General features: G+C 34.5%; 1 protein-coding gene across 2 annotated transcripts in view; it reads right to left on the bottom strand.

Annotated features, from left to right (window-relative positions):
* Positions 1-26,662, bottom strand: part of LOC143921175 (suppressor of cytokine signaling 2-like) — a 44,761-nt gene that overhangs the window by 6,894 nt on the left and 11,205 nt on the right. Inside the window, exon 1 of one of the 2 annotated variants that reach the window (XM_077444345.1) lies at positions 135-506. The exons of the other annotated variant lie outside the window; for it this stretch is intronic. Coding sequence (XP_077300471.1) covers positions 135-249 — 115 coding nt within the window. The 5' untranslated portion in view covers positions 250-506. Of the gene's footprint in view, positions 1-134; positions 507-26,662 lie in introns of those variants that run through there. 2 annotated transcript variants of the gene reach the window in all.

Raw genomic sequence — 26,662 nt, 5'->3', positions numbered from 1 at the left:
AAACCGATAAATACACTCGTCGACCGGTTCGCTTACTGAGAATTCAGCAAAACGCATACATACACGTCAAATTGGAACACACCGTGTGTATAAAATTTAAAATGAAATGATAGAATAAAAAAAAAAACAAGTACCGTTTCCGTTATTCTTGGGATAGATGTGTATAGCAGCGTTCAATCTGTTGGCGTTGTTGAAAGGATTCAATTGTCCGAACATCGGCGAATATCCATTTATATCCGGCGAATTCATCGCATCGAAATATTACAACCGGTTCGACGATACGATGCCGTTCCAGAGACATTCACTTCACTTTCACTCGGATGCTCGAATGCAAAATTCAAACCAGATACTTGAACGATATGTTTGTGTTTATTTATATGTTTATAAATAAATATTTATCCGTTGCACTTCGCGTGTAGTTTTAAGCACTGTGTGGTTTTTCGAATCGGTTATAGTCCGATGATCGAGCGATGACGACCGGTTCGTGCGAGGGCCGCGGCTCGACTGGCGAGCAAACGTCATCGAATCATGACGGTGTGCTCGGCCAGCGAATGCTAAAGTGTGGGATGTGGTCCCCCTCCCCCCGAATTTAATTTTAGTGACGTTTGCGATAGCGTGGGTGTGTGTTTCGTATGTGGTGTGTGAGTCAATTTGACAGTTTTATACGCGGTTGAATATGTGTCAGTTTTGATAGTCGTTGAAGGTGCATATGTACATATGTCAAATTTTTAGTCGATTTAAATGAAAGGTTGTGGTTTGGGTTTTGACAAGGGACTGAGTGAGATCTGCTTTCGAAATAATGCGTATACTATGATGTTAATAAAACAATGGCGATTTAATTGAATCTTTGTACAGTAACTCTGTGGTTTTACGTTTTAGAATAGCGGATGAATTGATTTTTTTAATCCCTAGATTTTGAGAATAGTAATTTCATAAAAAGTGGATCTATTTTAGCGTATGTCCATTCTATATAAGATTTTAATTTGTAATTTAATAATAAAAAAAGCTGTAAAAATGTGTTCTTTCTATATACAAATCTAATATATGTATATGTAATTTCGAAAGAGACTTTGTATGTATATAAGTTTTGGTTCGTAGAATCCATGACGTTAAATTTAATAAAACAACAATTGAATATTCAAATAAATTTAAATAAAATAAAGCTATTCCAATAAATGTAATAAAATGTTTACTATTAGATTCGCCAGGTTTAAGCGGTTTATATTAAAAATACCAAACGAAGCCGGGTTAAACTACCAACTAGTACATAATATAAAAAAAAATACAAGTGGTTATTATCATATGCAGTCTGCAATTGAATTTTATGTAGTTTTTAATCCCTAAATATATATTTAGTAACATTACAAAAACTGGATTTATTTTGACGTAGGTTCATTTTGTATAAGATTATTAGTCGTATTTTAACTATACAAGCCGTACAAATGCGTTGACTTTGTATGAAAATACTTCATATAAAAAAATAATATGATCATTATCGTGATTTACAGTCTGCAGTTGGAGTTTATGTAGTTTTTGATACATAATTTTGATGATTTGATTTTGCTAATACATAGGAACTTTACAAAAGCTAGATTTATTTTGACGTGTGTCCATTTTATATAAGATTTTTATTCATATTTAAATAATACGAGACACAAAATGCATTGTTTCTGTATAAAATATTTAATATAAAAATACAAGTGATTAATTATTATTGATGCAGTCTATAATTCAAATTTGTACACATTGCCAATGGCAAAATTAATATACGAAAGGTGTACAAAATTGAGTTTCACCAAGGCAATAATAATGCATTATGAGCAGGTAAAAACCCAACCGTGGTATTCTAAGTACAGCTGCTACCTTTTAAGGTCTTTACGCCGAAAGGCATTGATAAAGATCTACGACTATTTATTGAAAGTTTAAAATTTTACATATAACTGGAATTATCTATTGATTTTGAACCCAAACAAAATATAAAAGCAAAATGCATATGAAGCACGAAATAAAAAAAGCATATGAGAGTTTGCATAACATTTGAAATGAACAATGATCACTATTAGTACTGAATCTTCGATACACGTGTTCCGATCACCGTTATTGGCAGGGAAGGGGCTCTAGCGCACAAAAGTTGTACATTCACCGGAACAGTTCGCGGAAGGGGCCTTCGTCGGTTGCCAATCAAACTTTCTAGCCTCTGGTACCTCCTCCACCTACTCCTCAACGAGCATACTAGTAGTGGAGTGGAGTAATGATACAACACACAAGCAAACGAAAACTTCGGACGGACACAATTCTCAGAATTATCAGCTAAAATTAGTACAAACGTCGGCTTAACGGCATCCGCCAACTATTATTTTCGGCAAATGCAAAACCAGAGAGAGAGAGACACATACAAATGTATAATACAGATTAAAATAAATTAACAAAAAAAAAACTGGTCGAAACAATGAGGTTAAAATAACCGAAGGGTTTCCGAGAATCGGTGAAACGGAATTCTATACAATACGCTTCTGTGAATATTGGCAACAAAATGAACATTTGGAAGAAACAATCTGAATCTGTATTATATTGTGTATTTCGTACCCATGGGTAACTAAACTTTGTTTTTCGGGGGGGTCTGAGTACTTCCCGGAATCATTTTTACCTGTTCTTTGCGCCGTGTGCTAAAAATAGCTACCTGTGATATTGAAACGTATTGCGTATCGCATTTGAATAACAGGTAAAATCTCCGATGAATATATCGATGATGATAAAATTATAATCGGTGGGGACGATCTATAATGTGGCGATTTTATTCTGATATTTAAAAGGGTACTGCATTTGTCGCGAAATCTACTGATAGTTATTGTCTATGTTGAATGAAAAATTGATGTTTAAAGATGAGCTTAACTTAAGCTTTGTTAATTTTTTGCAGTCGGTTTCACAGAAGAACGAAAACAGATATCCTTGACATCAAGTTTAAAAGTGAGTTAACTTTCAAGATAAAAACGTACATAATTACTTAAGAATTTTTTTAAACCAATGCACGTTTGATTTATTTCAGTCAGTTTCTTACAAATTTCTTGTAACATTACCTTGACATTAGCTCCAGTTCAGGATTTCACATCACAAATAAAAAATGCAAAATAAAAAATAAATCATATAATAACCTACTTTAGTTGCTTACAGTTCGTTTCGTATAAAAACTTTCAAATTTCAAGTAATTACTAATAAAATAAGATATTTGACAGACCTTGTCATTACTTTTATGATTTGATTGAATAGGAAACTTTTAATGCACACTACATATTATAAAAAAAAACAACTTAACATTTCTATCAATCGTAATCAACGTTATTTGTAATAAAAAAATAAACTGGCCATATCTAACAGCCTGGGACAGTCAATTTGATAAACGGATAACTTTTATAAGCATAACTAGTGTTGTGCCCGTTGATTTCAACGGGTGGTTTTGAAAAGGAATTGATACACGAATTAAAATAGTTATATATAAACATAATGTAAGGTAATTTATAGGTGCACGCGCGTATTAATAGTAAAAAGTCGAGTGCGCATATTATACGCTGGCCGTTCGTCCACGTCGAAATGATGAATGCATGTGTGTCTTCGTGGATGTGTGTATGTGTGTACGCTCCCACGCATCTGACGCTGACGTTCCAACTCAGGCGCTCAATATCAGGAGCACATATCGGACGAGCAGGTCCCCACTTCCCAGCGGATGTGGCGTGAAGACACGATTGGTCATCACGCCACATCCATATGCATAACGCATACTCTTAGTATTCTAAAATTTGTTTGAAATCTCCATGCTTGTCCACGCATCCGCCACATCCATACATACATACAAACAAACATATGTACATCGCGTCCGTTTTTATATAGGTATATAATAATGATAATGATACAAAAAAAGTTTCACACAAACGATGCAACTCAATGCAGCTTCTTTTTTGCAAACAGAAATAATCGCATGCAGTTGACTGTCGATTTCAAACTGAATTATTCAACATAAACAAAACGAAAAAATAAAATCATTATAAAAAAATGACATCACTTTACATGCAATCAAAAATCATCAGATTTTTTTCTCAGCCCAATTACGTACAATATTCGATCAATTTTCAATAGAATAATGACGTATTTTACACGCTTAGAAGGCCACATAGAACAAAAACGTAATTTTTTCGAATCATCGTCTTCCATTGTGGAACGCGGATACAAACATATTGTAATCCAATACGAGAAAAAAATAAAAACGTCACGCTGTCGTCATAATTCCGGTAAAAATTTACATATGTTTATCGTCGAAAGGTAGGTCATTCACACACATGCAACCGCATACAGTTTAAGATGCACTGAACGTGTATGTATATTACATGCAATGGCGTATCTGGAAGGTTATCGCTTGACATTACGATTCGCACAGATGTGACCGAACCGTTCAAAAATAAACTTCACTCTCTTAGGTTGTTTGTTGAAATTTAGCTATGTAGTGTATGCGGGGAAAAAAATGATGTTGAATGTGTTGCCAGATAGCGTCATTCATTAGTGACAATGAATGATAAGGGAGGAGAGGTCAACGTGATTAGCGAGATAGAACGATTACTGAAAATATGACGCAAGCCAAGTGGCGTTTATCTCGGAATTAAAATTTTGCGACTAAGTTATTCAAATAAAAAAATTATGTGAATGAATATTTTCCACCACATTAAGTCGAGTTAATTCATAAATATATTTTATTCAAAAAAACAAAATTTTATTTAAATTATTCTTTAATATAATAAGTATAATTTCACGCACCCACACACCGAATAAAATATTACTCATTATCACTCAAAAAAGTCCATATAAAATTAGCCTTGGTATTCTTAGTAAATTCGACTGCTTTGACTTTTGACGTAGAAACCAATACTACACCCAACCCCCGATTCTCGTAGTTTTTTTAATGCAGTTCAGCAAAAATTTATTTTATTTTTTTTATAATACGCGTGTTTTAAATATGTATTTGCTTCCCATGCACGCTCCGAACGTGCTGTTGTCAAGGTAACGGTGGTGATTTTTCACGATTTAAAACAAAATGATAAAAAAAACACATACATATTATATGCTTCAAACATTTACTTATACTTTTGTTATCTGCGCATTTTCTTTAACTTGGAAACCATACCATGTTTATGTATGGGCTCTTTGCCTTTTTTACGTGGTTTTCATTTACGAGATATATCGCGGAACGTATCAACCGCATAAATCGGGGGATGGGTGTACATAATAGCGATAGCCGCAACATGAAAAAATGTCACCCTTATAATCACTATAAAACCGAGATAATTTCTCGCATAAAAATAATATCATATAAATATATACATATAAACTGCATGATAAAAAGTTGGTTTTCAAACTCGGTGAGAAAGATAGTGTGAGGTAAGAGATTTTTTAATTGGATTTCCACAGGGTTCTATTCTGCGACTCATCCTTTGAAATTATCAATGATATTTTCTCATTTGGTTTGCCGGATTAATGATAATAAGAATGCTTTATATCATTGAATACAGTAAGAATGACGTTTCGTAGCAATACATACTAGTAATTTACAATAAAACATACTTCATTTTAATTTCTTAAATTATCAACATTTTCAGTGAACGGGGTAAGACTAGACCGAATATGGAACGAAACGCTCCATACTAATGAGTAGTCACCGGAGCCCGAGGGGGCCGTGTATTGTTCAAAGGTTGTAAATGCATTGTTAAAGGTTTGCCGAACAATGGATAGAACTGAGACTATCCTACCTCTACTAATGAGTAGAGGTAGGACCGGAAGCGTGCTTTTTCCAGGAAACAGGGCGTTTTGGGTCTATTTTTCAGGAAACAGGGCAAACTACAAAGCTAGAGCATAAAAAAAGGGTCATCATAAAAATGAACAAAGCACGGTGAACAATGAACAAAGAACAGTGCAAAGTTGGTCCGCTATTTACTAATGAGTAAAGAGCGGCTACTCATCGGAGCTAGTCACAAAAAAATGGAATTTTGACGAGCCAAACTAGGCAACTGCTTTATATTTATCAGTTATTATTTGTACCAAATCAATGGACATTTAATATTAAATATTCAAGCACAAGTTTAGGATGATAGTGGAAGATAACGTTTTTTTGTTATATTTCCGATAGCCTTTAAATGATATTAAATTTATAAAGTGTGTCACCAATAAGATGCATCGCCAATAAAGGGCACTATCAAATCCAAAAGTATATCTCTACTAATAAGTCAGTTGCGAAGCCATCGGTTATTTAGGAAAGTTAAACGCTTACACTTGGACTCTGATGGTTCGATGCGCATTCGCATTTTGGTGTCGCTCGATTTCATCAGGCAAAATGCAAAACATTACATTAAGTTAACGCTTTTATCGTGCGTCTTATACATATACGCCAGTTTTTTTTTTAATATTACTATCGCTTTACAAAAAAAAATCGACAGTTGGCATTTTACGTACTACTAAAAAAATAGTAAACACGAGTGTTTCTTGAAAATAGATAAGTTTCAAGAACGATAAAAATAAAATAAAAATAGTACATGCATACCACATGATTGGCTGTAGCTCGGCATCTATGTACATAATGCAATATGCAATATATGTATGTAAGTCACAAATGTCCCATATTTCAATATATGTATGTATGTATGTACGGCCACTTCACATGCAACGCTTTAATCAAATTTAATTATAGCAAGTTCTAGGAACTAAATATATACATACATCGGCATTGGCCCTTTTAGCACCAATACACATTAAAATATGTATTTTACCATGGAATTTTAAACACACGCTAACTATGGATGTATATTGTATATAATATTTATATTTAACTAAACAACGTTCGCGTTCTTCATACCGATAATAAATAATACCGTTTGAGTGCGCGAGCTCGCATTCACGGAAATTCAATTTTCATGAGAGTTCTCGTGAAAATTGATAGCAGTGTTGTCTTTCTTCGGAAAAGTCGAGGGCGTAGATACAAACACACATAAGCATATCGTGCTAAATAGATAACAGATTGTCAAATTTCCCTTAAATTAATAATCTATATCTCTTATCTACCACGTAATCTATATGTGAAATAATAAACGGACATATAATACCGAGTAGATATGGATTTATACCATATTATGATATACCAGGAAATTAGCATATCAATATAATATACATATATGTACATTCATTCCGGAAAATTACATTATGCTAATGTATTATCGCCAAGTAACGTAAGATATTTAAGACGAAGAAAAAGAGAAACTATAAATAAAAGTTTTTTCTAAGAAAGATAATTTGTTTGAACTTTTCAAAATTAAGAAATTACTGTTCCTTTAAATGTATGTTAAAAAAGGGCAATAAACAAAAAAGCTTCCAAGAATCGTTTAAAAATTTACGAAAGGTAGAAATTCATTATTGAATCAAATTGGGACAGAAAAAATTCCAATTCAAAATGGATACAATTATATATAAAAAAAATTGATTAATACAAAACAAAAAGATAATTATGATAAATTATACACTAATGACAGTTCTATCTATGTATGTACAGTTCTATCTACGATTAGGTTGAGTTAAAATGATCATCGAGTATTCGAGCTATTCATGCACAGATTTGATCAACAGATTGATAATTATTATCATTCAATCAACTGTGAATACGTCAGCGAGGAAACAATATATGTAGATCCGCAGATCAGAATTGTAAACAAAGGAGAGAGATCATTGTGTGAAAAAAACAAGTTAGCCTAATAAAGTAATACAATGAAATTTACTACATACACACTTGAAACGTATACTAAAAAAATCAAGACAATCAAGTCGCAAAGAAATAAATGATAATAAATAATAAAAAGATCAAGGTGAAGAAGCCATAAAGCAGAATATGTACACTATTATAATAAGTGCAAATAAAGCATGTCAGTCGACATACAATTCATTGATTAGAATCAACATGATTTATGGCGAACGCTTAATTTTCGCATAAACGTACGCATGTAAGTTTAAATTAATATTGCCATGAACACATATTAGCTCTCGTTTCATTCATTCAGTCAATATTTAACACAATAAAAAGATATATGTATGCAGTACAATTTTCCGACGAAAACATATTGTTAGTTTCAACGACCGCAAATGTTATTAAATACACATGTGTCGAGATAAAGGTGCTCACATGTGAATTTTTATTAGCGTTAAAAATACTTCGGTTGTAATCTATTCTGCGATTCTGCGTAACAGGGACTGATTATTGTCTGAGAACTGTAATAATATAATATTAATACATGCGATAATGTTTTATGTGCGTTTTATGCGCGATTCGTTGAAATCTATCCGATTTGTTTATCCAAGCAAATGCTGGATACGAAGAATCGTAGATAAGCGGAAAAATAATGAACCTTCTGTTATATGGCCCGTTTTATTGAATTTTACGGCAATTTATAATACATGAAGTATTTTCAAAAAATAATGATTCCACGGATTGAACGTTTCATTTAATTTTCAATTGGCACTAAAAAATATTTTTCTCATAATTCACAACCAACTTAACTTTGCAATGTTAATGTTGACAGACAAAGATTAGTACATATTTATTTATAAAAAAAAAAAAATAGAAACAAACAGCATTATAACATAAAATTGATACCAAAAAAGTTTATAAAAATAAAAGTACCAAAGTATTAGTTGAACTTGAAATCATTAAAGGGCGTTGTTCGGACGATGCTTTATGCACAAAATGGTTCACTATTGTCAATTACTGTTGCAAATAGTGAACCATATTTTGGCCGGGGCAGTATCCTTTTGCGGTGGGGCAAGTTGCCAACGTGTCACGACAAAAACTCCATGGAAATATGGTCCAACGACTAAACATCCAACCACCATGACAAAACGGTAAGAACATACTCAAAAGTTAGACACGGGACGCGCGCGTGGATTCCAGTGGTGGGAGACGTATCCTCATGCCATTATTAATTCGTACTATTATATTATTTTGGCAAGTTTCTCCTACATTTCTTCAAATGTGGGAATCACCGCTAAAGTTCTGCTTAAAGGTTTATCATCGGATTAATCGATTTCTCTTCTTCGCAGACACAAATAATCGTACGGCACGACATGCCTAGGTAGACTTCAGCTGTGAATGGGCGTGTCTTTATGTCATTGTTAATTCGTCCTATCTTATTATTTCGACAAGTTTCGACTACATTTCTTCAAATATAGGAATCGCCGTTATCGATAACTGTCATAATACAAAGAAAAAACATCACCGAAAATACTCAAGGGGGTGAGGTTTGCCAAGGGATGCGACGGTAAAGTTTGTCATACTAGCGTTTTTTAGCGTGCCGCGCAACTCTCTGTATTTACTATTTTATAAGGTGAAAGCACACTGAATCGTACGGCATGGGTAAAATCATGTCTCACACCACAGGGTTTTTTTTCGACAAGCTTTTCGTACATTTCTTTGAATATGGGAATCACTATCAAACCTATGTCATTACATGGATTTTTTGCCTATATGTCATAGAATAGACCAGGCATGCTAGCAGTTATTTGACCTATGCAAAACTATATAAAAAAAACGTGCCGCGTACCTCAGTGTTTTTGCACTGATCCACACGCCAATATATTCAACGACATAATAAGAATAATTTCTTGAAAAATATAAAGCAATTGCCGGGTTTGGCTCCTTAAGTAACCATTTTTTAATCGTACTGTGACTAGCTGATTCTTAATTTTCACAATTTGAATTTATTTTGTATGAATGCCATAAAGTAACAAAAAGTCCAATGCATTTGAAGAAGTGAGGAGATTTGTAATTCTCAGCATAACGAGAAAAAAAAACACGGATAAGAAGTAGTTGAAAAATCTAAAATGGACGAAATGTAGACAAAATAAGGTGTTCGAACGAAGGTGTAAAAGGACGCAAAAAATATGGGTGAACGAAGTAAGATTAGATATTGAATGCTTGAAGTGTATTGGAAAGCACTTCATTCAGAAGTGTCGATGTTGAATAGTATATAGTGATGTTAGCGATACTTTAATTAAGCACTATGTACATTTATAAATTTCATAATATTTTTAAATTCGGAATAAAATATGTCTATCTCAATCTTAGATACGTGATTTATCTATCGGCTCTATTAAGTTTTTTAACTTCACTGTGTAGTATGTACACAATTCTCAGAAACCAATCGATCAACTCGAAACCAATCTTGTAAATGCGATGTGAAAATCGTTCAACGTATAAAATGCACACAGAATGATTACTTCTCTCGGAATTGAACTCCCAGTAGATATGAATGCATCCACATACATTCACATAAACGAAATTGCATCGAGTATCGGAAAACGGCTGAGAGGGAATGCAGTCCGAGCCCCGCACAAAAGGAAGTTTGCATTCCCAAGAACAAGGAAAACGATTACGCATACATTTTCTCGAAGAAATTGAAAAAAAACAGCAATTTTTCGGCATTATCCTGGTATCGGACGTACACGTAATATAGTTTATAACGTAATACGTCACTGAACAAGCAAGCAGCTGGCCGAGTGAATCACGAGGGAATCCGCTCTGAGATAAGGAAGTCGTGTGTCGCCAGCGAGTCTACCAGTCGAGAATAGCACACGGGCGAAAATTCAGGGTCTCCTATACTAGTTTGTCACGAAAAAAAGTTGTGGGCTAACCGCAAAAAGTTGAATCAACCCGTGTGTCATCATCTGGCGATGGATTTGCGCAACGAACAGTATGCGAGGTCCGGAAAACTGCGGCCGCGCTGAAAATGGTTCTATAAATACACAAGCTATGTTATTTTATTTTATTTATTGCATATTGTGTGGCCGCAGGCAGTCAGTCAAGCAAGAACGAAAGTTGAACAGAACAATAAATTCAAAGAGGTTTAATCGCAAAATGCAAATTGCTTTTCCAAGAAAGGACCGCATCGCAGAACCGGTTCGGCTTTTCGAGTTGAGGCGAACCGATACGAGAGGTGACTTCCATGGGTTTGCTTGTTCAATGTGTGTAGAATATATTCTGCACGCACATGTTCTGCTCTCATGCTAATATTGAACGCATTGAAAATTTTTGAGAACAAACTTTTTTTTGAAAATACATATTAAGAATCATCACAGCGAAATAAGTATGGGGTACCTAATCCAAGATTGTGACATGGCCGTGGAGTCGTTAAAAATACTTCGACTAGGACATTTTCCCACAATCCAACAACAAAATTTAATCGTTTTCTCATTGGGTTAATATTCGAATATCTCTGGAGTACTAATATCTATGGTGGCGCATATAAAGTGAGCAAATTATTAATTAAATTTTGATAAAAGTATTAAAATGTACGCCGTTTATATCACGCCTCTCTTCAATTTGACCTAATCAAAAGAAACACCGTGTCTCTAATCTGCATATATTGGGTATTGGAAAGTCACTTGTATTTCAAAACAATTGGTGCGATTTAGTATGGTAAGGACACACTGAAAAGTTTTCAGGTGTGATGGGTGAATCTTAATGTTATTGTTAATCTTATTATTATTATTATTTCGACAAGTTTTTTCTGTATTTCTTCAAATATGGGTTTCATCGTTATCGATCACTGTCAAATAAAAGGATAAAACATCACCGAAAAAACTCCAGGGTTAGAGCTTTGTAATGCGATGGTACAGATTTGACCTAACAGCGTTGTTTTTTGCATGTGCAAAACTATCTAATAACAGAGTGAAGCTAATAAAAAGCTTGTAATAAAATAACATGCCACGTACCACTGTGTTTCTGCACTTTTAAACGCGAAATCGGAGTCGAAGTCATTCGAATTCTTAACAACTTGGCTTCGACTCCACTAGCATTTGACTGTCAGAACAAAATACATATGATGGGGTAGTAGAGAGTTACTAATGAAGTAAGCATATGATAGTGAAAATTATATACAAAATGTTGATATTGATACCAGGGCAGTGGAGTCGCGAGTCGGAGCATTTCAGCCGACTCCGACTCCATTTTATTATTTTATTTATCACGGTATGTGACAATTAAAGATTCCTATTTTATTGCAGTAAATTGAAATTTAATAATTTATTTAATTAAATTCACTTACTTTTTTGTTTATACCTATTTCATTGCTGATCGTTCAATAAATTGGGTTACATGTCAATTTTTAGTAGTTTTTTAATTTCTTTAGTTTTTATATTTTGAAAATCGCTATTATTTTTATTACTAACAATCTTATACATTGGCAAGAAAAGTCGATCTTACTAAAATCATTCAAGTCGCAGTCGGAGTCGGAATCGAACTATAACAAAAAGTCAGAATTAGAGTCGGTAAGTTTTGAACCGATTCCACTGCCTTGACTGATATTAAATGAAGCTAGAGAATAATCGCAATGTTTCCAGTATGTTATAATTTATATGCATTGTATTAGGTATAAAGATTGGAAGCCACTGACAAATGTAATTACGTAAGCGATCATTGGGAATTGAATGCGGCGAATGGATAATGAACTCATCTGACAAATTAGCAATGATAGCGAGATGGTTGAAAATCGCTAAAAATATATCAATGTGTCAACAATATAATAAGAATAATAAGCGAAAAAAAATTGAGACCTGCTGCCGAATATAATAAATAATAAATCTGTGGAATTTAAAATGACGTCAATCGATTAATCTTGTGGAAACTATGATTTCATATGCTTCGAGGCTACGAAAAAAGTAAAAAAGAATGCAACATTTATCTGAAAACAAATACTTATACAGTAAAAATAAAAGAAGATATTGATCATGATCACCAAAATTTGATCGGAATTTCGAAAAAATCGAATGGAAAAATTAAGAACCACTGGAAAGAAACCTTAACATTGAACCATAACCTTAACAGAAATACAAAATTTCTCTGACTTATTTGTAAAGTCTCGTAAATACTCAAAATATTTTTGAATTATTTTTCGGAATTATTTCAAATTTCTTACTAATGTTTTAAAATCTTACTTTTAAAGTAAAATTGATACAATTAATATTATAGTCGGTAAAAAAAGTTTTCATTCTTGAAGCATATAATCATGGATGTATGTGTATACAAGTTAGTCTCATAAAAGTGCAACTTTTAAAAAATAATTATAATTATTGCGACATTGCATTGAACTTCACTAAATATCAATATAAAAATTATCAAAATATTTAATTTACATAACTTATTTTATATTCAAACACACAATGCATACAAAAAGCGCAAATTGGAAATAAAAGTGCTAATTTACGGGTTTTCTTAGTACCACCATTTCGTCTAAGGAAACTACGCGTTTTTCATATATTGTTAGTTTTATTCATATCCAATATCTATTAAATATTAATTCACACTTGTTAACATATTTTTTAGAAATGATCGCGTGACCGCATGAAAGGAAGAGGTTTCGAATGTGAAACCTGTTGATTTTTATCTCGGAAAAACATCTTTAAAAAAAAAAACGAAATGTATTTATAATGGCCGCTTTCGGTGAACTTGCGTGTGCACCCATTTAAAACAAATTACTATCATCAATGCGAATGTGCAAAAGTGCATTTACGAAAACGAAGGCACTTAACGATTGACGGTAGCTATACGAGCTCACTCACGCACGTACATTATTATCATTATCCAGACGATGATGTAAATCGATGACGATACTGCGATCGCGTATGCAATTGTACAAATATTTATAATATATTATGTCCTTTGAATATGGCATTACGTATTATTACGTAGCGTAAATATGTACGTTGAGATTTTTTGTACGATAAGGATAAAATGAGGCGATGATAACGGTTACAAGGAGTTTGAATGATTTGCAAAGTTGATCGATGACGCAAAGTTGCGGCAACGATAGTTGAAATGTTGTCAAAAGGTAAAATTGACAGACTTTTGATCGTTAAAAAGTATAAACGTTCATTACTACAAATATGGAAGATTCGGTTGATTTGGTCCAATTTGGGAGGCTTCATGGATATGTTCTGAAGCAAGGCATAGTTGAATGAAACGATAAGTTGAAAATATCGTAGGTTGAATTCAATATCTAAAAGTTTTCAAAACTTTCATACAAACGGGATAATAGCCAATTTATATTATTCCTGAAAGCAGCAACCGAAACCTGGAACCCATTATGAAAAAGAAAAGTAATTTCAAGCAACAATATGTTCATCTAAAACGGGAAACTTTATTGTATATTGTACGTACATATAAAGTGAAAACAATGAGTTGGGTACTTTTGAATAACAAACTCAAACACGTATTGATTAACACGTAATATTAAAATACGTATTTCCTAGAATCATTATTATTCCTAGAATTAATGCGCATCTCTCCACACACTAATTAAGATCCACAACTTTCTATAGAATACTACAGGACTACATATACATACATTATTCAATAATATTCAAGACAATACCAACTTAATAGTAGAACAAATTTCAATCAGTCTAATATGGATCGGTTTGATGTAATCTAATACTAAAATTTTATTTACTTATTTGCCTCGTCGCTTGTTAGAAGGGTTGTCAAATTTCTCATTATTATTAACTGGTGTTATGCTCGTTGATATTTCAACAGGTGGTTTTAGAAAGGAATTGATACACAAACCCACGCCCGAGGCTATTTTCGCTAACATTTTCAGCATGCACATCCCTTGCATATATGTATTTACACTTTATAGCACTACTCATTATTTAGTGTGTTATTAATTACTACCCTCGCATATCACCCCCTCGTTCCATCCCCGTATGTTCATGTCAGTGTTCACGGTGCGATCTCATGCATTATTATGAACTACTGATAGTTGAGATATTAATTTTTTGAAATCTTCATACTTGTCCATGCATAAAAACATACATACGTACATCTCTTCCGTGTTTATACACATATTATGTTATTACATATTTTATCTCCCAGTTTAGAATTACATACAGCACACATCAAAGGGCGTTAATTACACTCAAAGCCATTTATTTCTACCCACGACATACTCATCACCAACAAGGCGTACATTAGAAAGCGCAACGATGCACCGCAGCGGCTCTCTCTTCAGATGTACGTATGTATGTACGATTAAAATAAAAACCAACAGAAAATACAGAGAAGTGCTGAATAAAAAACCGTTTTCGAATCGAGAGAAGTTGTCGATTCCATAATGCGACAATTGCAGCACACAATAATAATAATGTGATCGTCGAGATTTCATTCCGAGAAGACTTCCAAGTCACTTCCGCATATGTAGAAGGAGAAGTCGCAGCCAGTTGCGTTCGACTGCATGTGCAACGTGCATTTGCACGACGGCTATAAATACGACACGTCACCGAGTAAAGTGCTTATACAGCTTAAAAGCGTGGGCGAACCGCTTTATAATAATTATTATTACTGTGTACGTACATATACGGTGAGAGAAAAGCTCGGAAAAGTCCGCGAATTGCTTATCTCATACCGAGTATGAATTAAAATCTCATTTGTTCCTTACGTGCATTTATTGCGCACGCTTTATATGGAACGAATGATTAAATTTACATATCGTACTTATTCAAATGCTAAATGTTTTAACGAAAATTACAATTAATATACCAAAAAAAAAGAGATACCGTTTCAAAGTAAAATAATAATAATAATAATCTTTCAAAAGACTGGTGATTTAATACAGATTCTGGAAAATTTTCACGTTTTCACTATGGAATGAAATATTAAGGTATATTAATTACGTCACTATTCATGGAAGTCGTTGTCATCAGATTTATGAAACATCTTGAATTGAAAATGAAATGCCACAGAACTACAACTACTTTCCTCAGCCCTGACAATGTATGCATACATTTTTCAACAATGGACTGCATCATATGTATAATAAATTCCTCATAAATGTTTGTTTAATACAATGTTCACTTCAATCATACATATTATGAAAATACATATTATATAAATCGTATTTGATTGCCAAAGCTTCATATGGTCATTTGCTTAATGACATTACATATTGTAGAAAGGCTATATTATATATTAAACTCTCCATTATCCCTGGGGCATTACGACACCGAAACAAAATAACCTAACATGCATTTAGTAAGTTTCTAATATTACTTACAGAATAATACACATGTACACGCATACAAAAAAAATTCTGTATTCTACTTTCGAGTCTAACGGTTAGACTATAGGTACTCACTTAGATTCTTCGAATATGTTCGAAAAGTTTGTCATACCAAAGCATTAGATATTCAACCTGAAGCAACGTAATTAAATAGAGACATACATCGACATTTCCACATCTACATATCCAATAGGTTGTATCCGATAGTAACTACTTTTGTACACACTACTGCATTCTTCAAATACAATCCAGAGCAACGGCAGGCTGAAATCATCGATGGTACATATTCGTATTGAATACCACCACCTCTACATACATACCTACATATGTATATGTTTTAAAGCATAGCATTTAATTTACCTAAGAAAAAAAAGCGTAAGATGGAAGCACCAGTATATTTTGAGATAATTGACTTTAGAATTTCAGTCATGCTTTTATGAGATGTAGTACTCGGATAATGATTTCTGGGAAAGCGACGCGGTCCGTTAAATCCACGATTATTATTATTGTATATATTCATGAATGTGTGTGTGTATTTATTTTTAATGATAGCGATGCACACAAAAAACATGCCTTCGATTTGCATCGCATCATTTTAGATTCGATACGTTTAATTGAACTATCGCCTTTCAAAGTAAATTTAATTTAGTTTCTACAAAGATATTAGAGATGTTTCATAAAACTTAGATTCCGTTTCCAAATTTAAAGATTCAAAGGTCAAGTCTGACGTCGAAACGATCGGGTAACATTTTAATTGTATACCGTCTGTTTAAAAAACTATAAAGTTATTCAAAACCCTTCATTATATTTGAAGATCAGATTCGTGATTATTTTTTGTTCGGATATTTCGCAGAATATAAATAATATGTTAATAGAAGGGTTCGGAGATTGCATGTATCGCCAACACCTGACTTACTATGGCATATCTAAAGATTTAACAATAATCGTCTAATTCGAAATTCTAGATATACAGGTGCATTGAAAAAATAAAAACACAAGAATATATAATAATACAATTAATCAAAAAAATAGGAAGAATACATTGTACCATTTTTCTTTGAAACTACCATCATAAATATTCAAAAATCCAACATAAATCAAGCTTGCTTTTCCTATCTATATAATAGCCCAACCAAATTAGGACACACGGCGTGCACGAAGACACATTAAGATGAACCAGCGAACGGAGAAAATGAGACACTATCTTTGTGTATACCGCTGTAGTCGCATTAATTTGGTCCATTCTTACCTCTAAACCAGCATGCTAACAGTTTCATGCATTATTTTTTAGATCCATTCTTACCGCAGTACTGAGCTTCTAGTCGCTGATCTTAAATATTTCAATTTGTTTAAGATGTTTCTAACACTAGATCATAGCAGATAGGCTTTCAATGATCATTTTCCATACTTTTTGAATATGGTTTAGTATTTGGAGTAAATTTTGATAAACCGTGTGTTGCTTCTAGACCGCGGTCCTGGAGTTCGAGTCTGCGGTGGGGTCCAGGTAAGGAAACGGTGGGGCAGCCAGGTGTTCGGTCGCGCTTCTGGGAAGTGGTCTGCTGTGCGAATTCCACATGGGCTGATTTCACCAGATATATAACATCATCAACATAAAGAATCTGGTCAACAAACTGGCCGACGGACGCGCGGCGCTCTGACCACGACCCGCGATGAATGCCAGATTAACACAAACGACACTTACGACACGACTTCGACCACTTTGCTGTGAACGAACAACATCCATTACTCGCATATTGACGGCCATCTTCGAAAATCCGTCGCAATTCATCTTAACTTCGCCCGTCGATATTGATCAATGTCGAAACACGAAAAAGAAAACGAGTAAGTTGCCCCAAATCAGCAACGGCTTATCCAATTTGACAGTTCAATGTCGGTCAAGTGGTCACAAATACGTTAACCTTTACCGGAAAAATATCGGAATGGTGGTCGTTGTATCGGATGTGGGACATTTCCGAGTATTACAAATGAAGATGGATGTGTGGTTTCAATCCGCGATTGTTCGAAGTGGGCAAACTTTATGGAGTCTAGTGCTGATACACTTTTAGATTGCGAATTTAGCCTGGGATGATTTTAATTATCTTACTTGAAGTGACCAAAAATACTTAAGGGCAAAAACACACTAAGAGGCACGCGGCACGTGTTTTTTTTATAGATACTTTTACACATGTAAAAAAATGCAAGCACGCATAACCATTCCTGAGGCGCGCATTCCCAAAAATCACCCCCAGGAGTGTTTTTGGTGATATTTTATTCTTATTTTATTTTTTTCGGTGATATTTTATCTTTAGGCTTGACAATGATCGATAACGGTGATTCCCATATTTGAAGAAATATATGAGAAACTGGTTGAAATAATAAGGTCGTATGAATTAACAATGAACTGGGAACGCCCTTCCTTGACTTAAAGCTACAAAGACGTGCCATGCCGTTTCCTTCAGTGTGTTTTCGCCTTAAGAGTATGTTTCAACCAATTTTTGAACTTATTTATTTCATTGAAAATGTAGAAAAAAACACTTAATTCATCGGCACTAGAATGGAAGCAAAGAAGACCTGCATTCTTAATAAAAATGAGAAATTTCCTAACCAGACGTGATCTGAGTGGCTCGGTGAACATTTCGCACACACGTCACTAAAATCGCGATCATGGAATATTTGGCACTCAAAAATACCACCCACCGATATTCAACCACGCGACCTATCATATCGACGAGAATTCGAGTGCCAGATATTCCGTATTCGCGATTGACGCCTTATACGAAATAGTATGTTTGCCGATGTCCGCATAGCACTCCGATTTAGACTTTTACGATGCTATGTTTTCAGCGTCCTTCTGCAAGAGACAGAACCATGGACATTGACAGATTCCATGTGTAAAAAAGCTGCAAACCTTTGAGATGTGGACATACAGAAGAATGCTGAGAATCTCATGGATGGCGTGTAGAACCAATGCTGAGGTGCTGGCCGTGATGAGAAAACATGTCGAAGTGTTCAACAATGTGAAAAGGTGCAAATTACAGTATGTATATTGGGCATGTGATACGGAAGCAGAAATATGATCTCCTGCGCCTAGTAATCCAGGGGAATGTCGTAGGTCAACGCAGTCGGGGCCGGCAGAAAACATCATGATTGAAGAATCTTCGGAGTGGTACGGCCTCAGTACCCAAGCATTATTCAGAGCAGCCATGGTCAGAGTACGGATGGGAGTTCTGGCTGCCAAGGTTCTAGGACAGGGCACATGAAGAAGAATTCATAAACAGTGTAAGCCTGTTGCTTTTTTTTCGTGAATCGATCATTGGGTATATTTTCATAAAAAACTACCATTTTGACAATTCAATACAAGTAAACGTTGAATTTCAAGATTATTTTCGATTGGAAATTCAAGGGTGTTTTCCTCTCATGCAAATACGTTGAAAACACCAGATTTGAGATATCATCTTTGTCACATACTTAAATACTCTGCAATTTTTCACCGCTTCGACCCGATTCTTATCAAAGTACATAGATGAAATAAACTACACACAGATTGTCAACCAGTTTCAGGTGAAATCACATTACTCATACTTTTCATGTCAAGTATCTATTGATAACATTTAAGTAAAACTAGTAGCTCCAACTTCAAAATATTAAGCTCAAAATAAGTTAGCTTAAGTTTGAAATATTAAGCTTCCGTGTGGACAGCATAAAGTCCACACAGAAGTAAACCCAGTGATGGATACTATTGAGATATTAGTCATACACTTGCACGTACACGTGTACTCTGACCGTCTCTGTCCGGTCGACCCCCTATGACGACTTCACAGTGGAATTTCGACGATGTTATGAACAAAAATTATCGTCTTTCTACAGAATGTTGCATAAGGTCCAAACGGAATTTAAGGTCCCAACATCAATGACAAATCATAAATACATACCTCCAACATACGTCATATATACAACAAGGCACACCCCCGAATAAAGTATGCCATATCTTCCAATGGGATATACTTGGATTCAATAGATTGATTTTTATTGAACATTGATTTATGTATAGATTAAATCCAAGGTTAAGACACCGAAATTAGATATGATCGATATACCAGATTATTCTGCAAGTTTTTCAACTGACTAATAAAGATAACGAATTCCATAAAGCGATGATATTCGTTTTTTCAAGCACTTTTCCCGATAATAACGAAACGATGGTGACGACACGCCTCGTTACATTATAATCGTGATTATTCTGAGAACGTTTTTACCTTACATAAACACTGGAACTACACGAGATCATAACTTTTTTTCCACTTAACTTAAACCAACATTGAATTTCCACATAAATCATAAAACGTTTAAGATATTTTCCTCAGATTTTTATTTTGTTGTGCAATTTTCCATTTGTCGAATGAAGAATAATTTCAACTGAATTTTATACCTACTCGTGTACTATGATCATTCAGTTGTGATACGCATCAATTTCGTGAATAATAATAAAAAATAGATTTTTTTAAATGGTTTTATTTTATAACTAGCTGAACCCGGCATGCGTCGCAATGCCACAATAACGCATGAAATTCCCGTTCCCATTTCTCGATGTGTTTCGATAAGTGAATATTTCAGTTCCAAATTAATACTTAATAATAAAATTAAATTGCAGTAATGATAATTTGTTGGAAAAATGCAGGCATTTGAATTAGTTTGTATATTTTACCCTAACAATTGCGACGCGAGCACATTTGAAATTATCGCGTTGCAATGCCACTCATTCCTGTTTTCCCGTTCCCGTTCTTGGGCGGTTTTGTTTACAGAAACCATCGCGGGCATGCACACAATAACTCATGTAAGTTTCATCGCAATCGGTTGAATGGTATAGGAACGCATACGTGACAGACAGGCAAAAATTGATTTTATATTTACATATATAGATTAAATATAGGGAATACTGAGCTTTACTCGGTAAAAAGATAATAAGAGGGAACATGATTTATTTGCAACATACATAAAGGTCTCTTATGTTAACGTGGGCGTGGCTTTCATCCTACACCCTGCTCGCACACATGCTAGTAAGCCACACAGCTTGCATCATGCTTACACAGTCTTATCGAAAAATCAAAGGTAATTTTATCACCTAAAAGTCTTTTTAGGATAGTAACAGAAATTTGGCAAAAATTGTTGGGTCTAGTTTTTGAAAAGTATATACAATATTACTAAGTTGGATATATTAGTAATAGTACAAGTATTCACGGTGCTGATTAATTTATTTAAAAAAATAATGCAAAATGAAAAATTGAGAGGTACGTGACAAGTGTTATTTTAGATAGTTTTGCGAATACAAAAAAAAAAAAAACGCTAGCACGCATAATTTATGCTACGACACCCAGGCTTAAATCCTTGTATTAACATGTATATGTAGGTGATTCCCATTTTTGAAGAAATAAAGGAGAAATTTTTCGGAAAAAATAACGCATGCGGCTTTTTCACAATGGAGTCCAAGTACGTGCTCGTGCCGTCGATCGAGTGTGTTTTCGCCCTTAGGGTGAAATCACACAGAAAGGAACGCGGCATATGATATTTTTTATGTACTTTTAAAAAAATGTGGCATGCCTTGCACATATTCATGGCACGACCAGCACACATCGTCCCAAAATCACCCCTTGGAGTGTTTTCGGTAAAATTTTATCCTTGCGTGACATTGATCGATAACGGTGTATCCCATATTTGAAGAAATGTTAGAAAACCAATGCCTGCATGTCTAGTCTGTGCCGTTGCAATGTTCTCAAAATTCACACTCTGGAGTGTTTTTGGTGATATTATATTTTTGTATTGACTGGTCGATAGCGGTTATTCTCATAACCGCGTACAAATTAATAATGACATGAAGACACGCCTATCACAGATAGAATTTACCTAAGCGTGTTGTGCCGTACGATTTAGTTTGTTCTTACCATTACTCAACGAATGGATGACTGCAGACATTCAATCTAGTTGGAAAATGGATGTTAAAAGTAAAAACGTATAAGAGGTTAGTAAAAATTATGATGATTTTACAAACTTGCAGATGTTTAGGCATCGCAGTAGGATTTGCATATACATTTAAAAAGTTTGTACACCTCTGTCGAGTGCGCACACTTGAACCAAAACCGCACTGCGGCATTTTATTCAATGTCAAAGTCGTGGAAAATTTCACACCGAATTAATCTCAACATTATCATCCGAGTCGACAATGAAGAGATTTCTGTATTTTTATACACTCAAAAGCCGAGAAATCGTAACGCATTCAATGGCCGCTTCTGGGAAATCAACGCGAGCAAAATATTTCCGAGAAGCTTCCCCGACCTGAAGATTTTCTTTCAGCACCATCACGTAGATAGAATGATGAATATCGTGCAGCTTTCAGCTTTTCCGTCCCTCAACGCATATAATTATTTTCATACATATACTCGTAGTGAGAGAGAGAGAATTCGTAAACAGGTTTTCATTGCCGTTTCGAATAAACAAAGGACATCTCGTCGAGTGTACATATAAACGTTTATTATACATACACACGCATAAAACAGGATTTATTCTCAATTCTGCGAAACTTCTGGGTCGGTTATATCCAGTTATTTCTAGGTTTCGCGGTGACAGTAAAATACGAATTTTTTATCATTGTATTTGTGCAAAATTGGATACGGTGTAAACAATTCTCAACAACTTGAGCCTTCCCTGAGCCTCGACGTGTAATCCTGTAACGTTGTACTAAATCTAATTGTATATAATTTCGGCATTTTAGGTTAATTTAAATTTGTGGCCCATTGATACGTGCCAAAACACAACTGAAGAAGAGTTGAGGCGCAGTATAAGATTAGCTACAGCGTCCATTAGCGAATATCCATTACTAAAGATCAAACTTACCTAAGAACATATGTCAACTATTATAAAGTAGTTTCAACATAGGAAAAGATTAGCGACACCAACATAATATCTGGCGTTTGCGTTTGTCATCTGGATCAACCGATTTTTCCTATTCAGAGCTGTAAATTACTTTTAACTTGAGAGCGCAGACATATAGAATCGTACGACACGGCATATCTAGGTAGGCTCCGGATGTGAATGGGCGTGTTTTCGTGTCATTGTTAATTCGTATGATTTTATTATTTCGACAAGTTTCTCCTACATTTCTTAAAATATAGGAATAACCGTCATCGATCACTGACAAGTCTAACCTATGCCAATACATACGAGGATAAAATATCACCGAAAACACTCCCTAGGGGGTGAGTTTTGGCCTGGATTGCGATAGCATATATTGGGCGTGCTAGTGCTGTTTATTATGTGTTAAACTATATAAAAAAAACACGTGCCGCGTACCACTTTGTGTCTGCCAATATATACATCCATGAAACGTCAATTGGATTCATGGATTATTTCCACTTCTCGTAAAACTTTGAATGAATCTCCAGAATTGTTTATGAATTATACGAATTGTTCAATTATATAGCCTGTGAAGTTAAGTAGTGATGGCGAGCAGGCGACATCTGGCTATCAGAGCCAGCTGTCATCACGTCGATCTGACAGATTTTGTTTATGATTTAATGCTTCTAGCGTTATATCGGAGACATTTTTTTACTTTATATAAAGCTAACCACTGTATATCGGTAAAATATCAAAGCGATCGGAAGAATGGGAGTGGTTCAAAATCGCGAAAATAATAAAAAGCTTGTAAAAAGAAGAACATGTTCCAATGACTTGAGCTTACATTCATCATATCGGTTCATGCATATGTAATATAAATAAGCATAAACAATGACCTTAGCTTTTTATCATTCGACCAATAAATTAATGCAAATTTTATGAATACAATTTTACCGCACCCTTCAACATTCGAAAAAAGGATAGAAATATGTCAATGAACTTTATTGATACATTATTATAATGCAATAAAATGACTCAATACTATAATCATGCCTTATCTTTACTCAAACAACACGTAGGTACACTGCACAAAAACCGATTCCAAAAAAAAAGATAATTTGGCAACAGTAAACTTTATAACAGGCAATCGACCTCGGAAAATTCAAAGAAATCCCAAAAAACCCAAATCAAATCGGAACAACGGTACAAAATGAGAACACACGCACGCATGGTATTGAATAAAGAAAAAAGCGCATCGCGGAACTGCATTTGTAATTGACGTCACGTCACCTCATGAACGATCAGATCAACATCGAAAATGGCAATTACATATCACACGCGAAAATCATACCAAATTTCGTAGCCAGTCGTTCGTTGGTTCGGTCACTAATCCCGATGCGTACGCAAAGCTAATGAGCAAATTACACCTGATGTCATCGACGAGTTCCGCGAACGAGATGCCTCCTCTGTACGTGTCCGTTCGTATGCACACCGCACTTACCTAATCAGTGTCATTAGTGCACACGAATCGCAAATTTAAATTTATTCACACTCCACGCCATAAACAAAGGTCGCCCAAAGGTCGAGTTCGAAGAAAGAGGTTCTGGGTTATTGTCGTTAACGACGTGTGCATTAAATGGCATGTGCACTTATCGGGAATGTTTGCACGGCTAGTAGGTACTGTGCACATATGCACATGTGCAACTTGCCCTCGAGGTATATCTAGTATGCTGGTTGTGAACGTTGCGAAAGATAAGAAAAGCACATGTGCAATGATGTAAAAGTGACATGGATGATGACGATTTGCATTTTTTTCAAGGTTAGGTGATCAAAAATGTAGAGTTCATGTTAAAAAAAAGTCACAATTTTATTACAGAAAACAAATCCAATGGTAATAGTTGTTGGGGTGGCCGTCTATGTGTACATATGTAGATGTAAACAATTCTCTGGCTACGATATTTTATTTTACTTACAACTAGTGGTTTTACCCGGTTTCGCTCAGTATTTGTAATCAACAGCTTAAACATGGAAAAACAATCTAATAGTAAAAAATAATGTTTTTTTTCTAAATTTATTTGAATCGAAAAAATATAATATTCGATGAAATCGATGTCATCGTCATAGAAACTTTGATTTGTTTTCGATGCTCCCAACAAATCTTTAAACCTTACATACATACATACTAAGTCTCTTTCGAAAATATATGTATATTAGATTTTGCCATAATGATATCACATAATTGCTCCAAGTCATCACTATGGCTAATTAAACAAGAATAAATATGGATGCAAAAATAAAACAAGATAATAAAAGATAAAATAAATAAATATATTTATATATATATATATATATATATATATATATATATATATATATATATTTTTTTTTTTTTATATATCCCGGGCAAAGCCGGGTAATAAAGCTAGTAATAGAATAAAACTCAAGAATGCTTCGCACTAGCGAATCGTTTAGGGTTCGAAGTAGTTATGGACCTTGGAAAGGTGAAAGAAACGCAACATTTTTTTAGCTCTTGAGCAAATATCATCAATTTACCTACAATATCAACACCATACAAAAAAAAATGAACACAACTAGTAGCATTGTGGTGTGAAAAAATCTGATTGACAGATTGTTGTTCTCTGAGAAACCGCTACGACAGATAAATCGATAGAAACTTATCGTTATCACCTTTAAGTTGGTGCACGTTACTTGCTTCCAAAACATCTTTCACTACAACCTGTGAAGCTTTTAACAAAAATTTTAAGTTCTACAAATGTGTGTCAAGCAGAAAAAAAGTTTGACATTTTGCCCAAATTGGTTTATGTACATGAAGGGGGGTGGAGGGAATTATCAGTGCTGTTACTACATATGTACTACTAAAACTGTATCATAATAAGATCTGTCATTGCAGCATAGTACAAGAATACGTCACAGAAATATTATAGTGATGGCTCTATTAGAAGAATTCCAAGATTTAACGACATCAATATAAAAAGATCACGCAAACGGTAGTAAGGTCTTGTCACGTTACCTTGTCGAGTTAACATTAAGTGAAATTTCCACACGTTCATAATTGTAGAGAACGCGGATTAGATCAATAGACTCGCCGATGTTTAATCCGTCTAATGGCTATTCTCGGAACAATTAAACTGCAGTTGTAGCTACGTGGGTACATTTACGCACTAGGGGTCTAATTTTGTATATAATGAATGGTCTCGACATAATATACAAGTCCTCTCGGATGGAAACAAATTCATACCCGTCGCGTAGGAGTTGGTTACACTTAATAATATGTAACCACTTGTATACAGTGCGTGCAATAAATTGCGCTCGCGTTTCTCTGGGTATCGTCTCTAATTGGAGTCGTTTATGGCGACGAATTGCGACACGAACACAATTATCGTAATAAACGCATCGGGTGTGAGAATGCGTAAGATACACCGTTTTCAAATCACACATAATCCAGCACTTCAGTGTTCACTGCTATGTTAAAGATCAGCCTGAGCGATTGACGAGCGCTGTACACTCATTCAAATTCTGAGGATTCTTATAAAGTTTCACGTCAATGTCTGATCGAAATCATTGTTATCTGTACGAGTGTGAATAGATAGCGCATTGTGCGTAATACGAGATTAGAAGCAAAA

Source organism: Arctopsyche grandis, chromosome 13 (genome assembly GCF_051622035.1).
Source record: "Arctopsyche grandis isolate Sample6627 chromosome 13, ASM5162203v2, whole genome shotgun sequence".
Taxonomy (NCBI): Eukaryota; Metazoa; Arthropoda; class Insecta; order Trichoptera; family Hydropsychidae; genus Arctopsyche; species Arctopsyche grandis.
Note: the sequence above shows the minus strand (reverse complement) of the source record. Positions and strands in the feature narration are given on the sequence as shown.